This window comes from Triticum aestivum, chromosome 7D (genome assembly GCF_018294505.1).
Source record: "Triticum aestivum cultivar Chinese Spring chromosome 7D, IWGSC CS RefSeq v2.1, whole genome shotgun sequence".
Taxonomy (NCBI): domain Eukaryota; kingdom Viridiplantae; phylum Streptophyta; class Magnoliopsida; order Poales; family Poaceae; genus Triticum; species Triticum aestivum.
Window position 1 is genome coordinate 622,531,995 of NC_057814.1, and position 6,079 is coordinate 622,538,073.

Genomic DNA, 6,079 nt, shown 5'->3' on the forward strand with positions numbered 1-6,079 from the left:
ACAATCACCGGACAATCTGTCCAACTCTTGGTGACCTCTCATCACCCGCCGAGGAAGAAATCAACATCCCCGTCGTGTCCGCGGAGCTTGCCGCATCGCCCTCTACTCAGTCTACCGCTCGAACGTCACATAGGGCCGCCACATCACGAGATCGAGCGAACCCGAGCCGATTCCGCGGTATTTTCCTCATCGCCGGCAACCAAGATTGGGCAAGCACCCCTCCCTCTTTTCTCAACCATGCGATTTCGGTCTGGCGCCCCACGTGTGTTCACTTAAGTGAACCGGTACGCAAGCCTCTCGGTGTTGGATCTTGATGCAACAGATCACCTCGCTGCCCTATTTTAAAACAAATGAAGCAGTACCGGCCTATCAGATTGTGACACGTGGAAGCCTTGTTTCCTTTAATTCACTTCTTTTCCAAACAAATTTCTGAACCTCCAAAATTCATAACTCCTAAGTGGTAAATCCAAATTTAATAATTTGTGTATCCCTGGGCACCTTGAAATCTCTAGAATATTGTAGAAAAAAATTATTTAAATTTTGGAAATTTCAAATTTAATTCAAATCTGAAATATGAATTCGAGTAAATTTGCTCTATTTTATTCTATAAGTCCAATCAAATAATTGTGTTCATCAAATTTGAATGCAGGATCATATCTTTCTATTAGAGCTCTTGTCACAATTTCCCAATTATGTTTAGTCTATGTTTTGAGTAGGTATTTTTTCAACTAAAAACAATACCTTAGTTCTGGTCTACCCACACATCACCTATCAAATCAATGAGCGGTAACTTAATGAATCATGGTGAAAGTAACTTGACGAAGTTCCTGTGTGTCCTCAAGAGCATTTTAGCTACTATATGAAACACAACCGACTTGTGCTTGGCATACATAAGGATGGGGCCACTTGGTGCACTCTATTACTTATGTTACTATTTATCCAGCTAAATATTATCTTGCTATCAAACAAATTAAGAAATTATCTCTAGAACATTTTTGGTGAAGCCTTGCTGAAAACTACTTGTCAATTTCTTCTGCTCCTCGTTGGGTTCGACACTCTTACTTATAAAAATGCTACAACTGATCCCTTATACTTGTGGGTCATCAATACAATAGTCTTGGAAGTTGTATAGCAAACCTGCTTTTGTCTTAATGTATTTGAAGCTTTTATAAGCAATATGCAATCCGACAAAGCAATCTTTGGAAAAAACATACCACTTTTTAAGCCCGACTGCTGGTCATAGTCTCTGACATAGGGTGATCTCTTGTAAGCTCATGAATAAGCCAGAAGTGTGACTAATATGCTTCGCCCTCGCGGTCAGCCTTCAGCAACCTAGTATTGGTGAAACTTCTTTATGCCGAACTGACAATTTAAGGAATAGTCCATTGTTCAGCTGTGAAGGAGTGTAACCTTAATTGTTCTCCACTGAAAATACCGATATATCAAAACAGTCTTTTGAACGGAGCACGATACAATGGGCCGTCGAGATCTGGTAGGAGATTTTTGAAATACATGATGGGCTCTAGGCCCATATAACAATTTCAGAAAATCTCAAGGGGCCAATGTAGGTGCCATGACAAGGTTGTGGTAAGTTTAGTACTACCTCATTTGTGCATGTGAGTGGAGACCCTTTTATAAGGGTTTCTCTTCCACATGCTATTAGAGCTTGCTGCTGCGAAGAAGGCCGTCGCCGCCGAGGCTTCGACGTGGCCGACTGGAGGGTATAACTGGTTTATCCCGCCAACATTTATTTCTGCGTTAGTTGTACTAGCTATTTAAGTAGATGTTTCTGCTATATGTTTAGTACGTGCTTACGTGAACAAATATCAATATGTGTTTAATGCTGTCAATGGGTGATGATTTGTGTGTATGTCCTTTTTCTCATTAACCGATCATCCACTTCATCATTATACATAAGAAGATTGGTTTTACACGAAAACTAACCTTTATTTGTAAGAAATGAAGGCTACATATAATAGTAGAATGTTTGTATTTTTTTTTTTTGACACATAGTAGATTGTTTGTATATATGCTTTAGCAATGAACCAAAACTCATCCTTATTAAGCGGCCTGGGTTCCCACATTAGGGATATATTGAAAGCTATGCCCATTTTTCGTGGGTTCGGGGAAATTAGATGGCAAAGCCGCACTTTTGGGGACAAATAAAGACATTTTAATGTGAGATTTCACACGGAAGAAAAGGATATGATCCTCCAAAAATTCCCGAGATTTCAATTCAAACTTGCGTACTTAACTAGATTGTCTCTTTTTGAAAGGTGTGATGGCCATCGACGTCCGCGTGTCCTCTCTCGATATAAACCCCTCGACCCACACGACGTCCGCAGCACAGTCAGGCGGACACAGAGCGCGAGCGCAGCGCGAGTGACATCACAAAACAGAGAGCTCTGCTCAGCTCAGCGAGAAGCGCTTGCTTGCCCAAGATGATGCTCGCGTACATGGACCGCGCCGCCGCCGGCGCCGCCACGGAGCGGGACGCGCTCGAGCTGACCGTGGTGGCCGCCGACGCGGCGGAGTGCGCGGCGGCGAGGGACTTCGGCGGCCTCGTGAGCGCCCGCCCCGCGGCCGTCGTCCGGCCGGCGAGCGCGGACGACGTGGCCAGCGCCATCCGCGCGGCCGCGCGCACCACGCTCCTCACCGTGGCCGCCCGCGGCAACGGCCACTCGGTCGCCGGGCAGGCCATGTCCGAGGGCGGGCTTGTCCTCGACATGCGCGCGGGCGCGGCCTCCCGGCGCCAGCAGATGAAGCTCGTCTCGTCCGGCGGTGGGGCGGCCTTCGCCGACGTCCCCGGCGGCGCGCTCTGGGAGGAGGTCCTCCACTGGGCCGTCTCGAACCACGGCCTCGCCCCCGCCTCCTGGACGGACTACCTCCGGCTCACCGTCGGCGGCACGCTCTCCAACGGCGGCGTGAGCGGGCAGTCCTTCCGCTACGGCCCGCAGGTGTCCAACGTGGCGGAGCTCGAGGTGGTGACCGGGGAAGGCGAGTGCCGCGTCTGCTCCCCCTCCGCCCACCCCGACCTCTTCTTCGCCGTCCTCGGCGGCCTCGGCCAGTTCGGCGTCATCACCCGCGCCCGCATCCCGCTCTCCCCGGCGCCACAAACGGTACTCCTACGACTCCTCATCCCCGTCCTCATCGTCGAACGATGGACGCTGACCGGCCGGCCTGCGCGTGCTCTTGACTGACTGCAGGTGAAGTGGGCGCGCGTGGTGTACGCGAGCTTCGCGGAGTACGCGGCGGACGCGGAGTGGCTGGTGACGCGGCCGGCCGAGTCGGCGTTCGACTACGTGGAGGGCTTCGCGTTCGTGCGCAGCGACGACCCGGTGAATGGCTGGCCGTCGGTGCCCATCCCCGCCGGCGCGCGCTTCGACCCGTCGCTGCTCCCCGCCGGCGAGCCCGGCCCGCTGCTCTACTGCCTGGAGGTGGCCCTGTACCAGCACCACCACCAGCAGCCCGACGCCGTGGACGAGGTAGGCCGCGCTGTACTTCCCTTCCCCGCGGGATGTCGTCGTCTATCTCCCGCTGGATTCTTGACCCCTATCCGCCCCCCGCGCTCGCCGCCAAACTCGCCGGTCCCCACCCACCCACGGCCACGCCCACCGGTCGCGCCAGCAATCCAGCAATCCAGTGCCGCTGCCGCGCACGGCCGATCTCGCGTGCGTGCAATGCGGGCCGAGCCCACCCCACCTCACCTCACCTCACTCACGTCTCCTTTGTCCCCATGGAACAGCTCAGCCATCCATCTATCTACACCAGCAGGCAGCAGCACGCACTAGGCCGGCATGTGACGACGTGACACGATCGTCGTCGTTACTCGTTACTGCTCTGCTGCCAGACCCGTTGATATTGATTCGCCTGCCCGTGCTCATGTATGTTTGTTCCGCTTGTGTGCAGAGGATGGGGGAGATGATGCGGCGGCTCAAGTACGTGCGGGGCCTGGAGTACGCGGCGGACGTCGGGTACGTGGAGTTCCTGTCGCGCGTGAACCGGGTGGAGGAGGAGGCGCGCCGGAGCGGCAGCTGGGCCGCGCCGCACCCGTGGCTCAACCTCTTCGTCTCCGCGCGCGACATCGCCGACTTCGACCGCGCCGTGCTCAAAGGCATGCTCGCCGACGGCGTCGACGGGCCCATGCTCATCTACCCCATGCTCAAGAGCAAGTGAGTATTCCACTTATACACTCCAACTCATGACGCACCACCTCTCCTCTTCTTGGATTGCTTCCGTGCGCCGCTCGGTGGCATGGCAGAGTTGCCATTTGCGGCGGGCGCTCACGTCACGCACGCGCACGTGAGCCTCCCCTGCTCAGTCAGGCAGGGCACTCGCTGACGGCAGTGAGTGATCCTGACCGGGATCACTTATAATAAGACGGGCTCCGTCCCAGCTTCTCCATCGATCCCGTTGCGTTTTGGATTTAGCCCGAGCAGATTGCGCATTAGCGGCCACCAGCTCAGGTCCTATGATTGAAAAAACTATTATTATCACCATGCACGTCTCACTCAGCCACAGTCCACAGGCCATGCACTGCAGTGCACGCACCGGCGCCATTGTTTACGATAAGCTAGCTCTCTTTCTCCTTCCTTTGTCGTATCGTGACGCGTCGTGCGACTTGCTGGTGCAGGTGGGACCCGAACACGTCGGTGGCGCTGCCGGAGGGCGAGGTGTTCTACCTGGTGGCGCTGCTGCGGTTCTGCCCGGGCGGCCGCGGCCGCGGCGCGGCGGTGGAGGAGCTGGTGGCGCAGAACGGCGCCATCGTCGACGCCTGCCGGAGCAGCGGCTACGACTTCAAGACCTACTTCCCGCACTACCGCACGGAGGCGGACTGGGCGCGCCACTTCGGGTCCAAGTGGGCCCGCTTCGTCGACCGCAAGGCCCGCTACGACCCGCTGGCGATCCTCGCCCCGGGCCAGAAGATCTTCGCCAGGACCCCCTCCTCCCGAACCGACCGATCATAGCTGCTGTTGGCGGTGATGATGACGGTGGTGGATGATGATGATGATGATGATGATGATGGTGATGAAGATCTCGACGATCGACAAGGGGGCGACGACGATGGGTGATTATAGGGTCATTATTCATTAGGCACATTGAGGGGACAAAAAGGGGCTCCATGGATGTTGTCTTAGGGAAGGGGTTGCAAAGAAAACCAAAGATGTCACCTTTTCCTCATCAGGCCCCGGCCCTCCCTAATTAGCAATTCAGCTAACTAACTAAGTAATTAGTTCATGGAAGCGTGCATCAAGCCGTGAACTCTAATTCTCTTGCAAAGTGGTATCTCACGAGAGCTACGTATCTCTTTGTTATTCCTCGGAAATTTCCCGCCTCATCGTTCCGGTCCACACGCTTCATCTTCCTGGCCATTCTCCTCCCACAAGCCACATCAAAAAAGGAAGGATGGAAATCCCTCTGAAATGAACTCATACCCACCATAATTCTTCTCCGGTCCTCCTCGAATCTATTGACATTGCAATTTCCCTACCCGGTATTCAAATTGACATTGTTCAAGTATTATTCGTGTTCCTCCATGAAAGTCATTTTTGTTATAACCATTGACTTCTCTTATTAATTGACTTTATATCTAGAGTTTGATTCTAGATTTTGCACCGGGTCCCAAATATCACCAGGATTGGGCCCTTTCTCGTCCACTGTCGCACGGTATCGTGCGAGCGAGGAACCGCGGGATCATGGCGACAATCGATCATAGCTGTTGTTGAGGATAATGATGGTGATCACCCTGCTGATTCTGGCCATTGTGGTGATGAAGATCACGACAAGGGGCAATGATGATAATAGTTTATTATTTGGCTCCCACTGCCTCTCTTTCTCAGCCTATGCACGTGTTTGAACTTTTATAATCTTCTGCATGGCCCTTGGAGTGCATCACTTTGATCTTGAGCTGAAAATATGGTTCTAGAGATTCATAGAAATAGGATTTTTTTTCCTTTGTTTACTATTCAAAGTTCTTTTAGGTTGTGTTTCTCTTGAGAGTCGCCATATCGGCGATCGTGATCTACTAGCTATTGAGGCTATGCAAGCGACGTGCAAACTCAGACTCATAATATTTCAG

General features: G+C 52.9%; 1 protein-coding gene across 1 annotated transcript; it reads left to right on the plus strand.

Annotated features, from left to right (window-relative positions):
- Positions 1 to 2,330: 2,330 nt before the first annotated feature.
- Positions 2,331 to 5,280, plus strand: LOC123165939 (cytokinin dehydrogenase 11). Its single transcript, XM_044583701.1, has 4 exons — positions 2,331 to 3,119; positions 3,207 to 3,485; positions 3,910 to 4,172; positions 4,634 to 5,280. Exons 1-4 carry the CDS (start codon positions 2,442 to 2,444, stop codon positions 4,965 to 4,967), a joined length of 1,554 nt encoding a protein of 517 aa, XP_044439636.1. The 5' UTR covers positions 2,331 to 2,441; the 3' UTR covers positions 4,968 to 5,280.
- The last annotated feature ends 799 nt before the right edge of the window (positions 5,281 to 6,079 follow it).

Coding starts and splice junctions, on each gene's coding strand:
- LOC123165939 (XM_044583701.1), top strand. CDS start 2,442: ATGATGCTCGCGTACATGGACCGCGCCGCCGCCGGCGCCGCCACGGAG. Junction 3,120..3,206: donor TCTCCCCGGCGCCACAAACG/GTACTCCTACGA, acceptor GACTGACTGCAG/GTGAAGTGGGCGCGCGTGGT. Junction 4,173..4,633: donor TACCCCATGCTCAAGAGCAA/GTGAGTATTCCA, acceptor TTGCTGGTGCAG/GTGGGACCCGAACACGTCGG.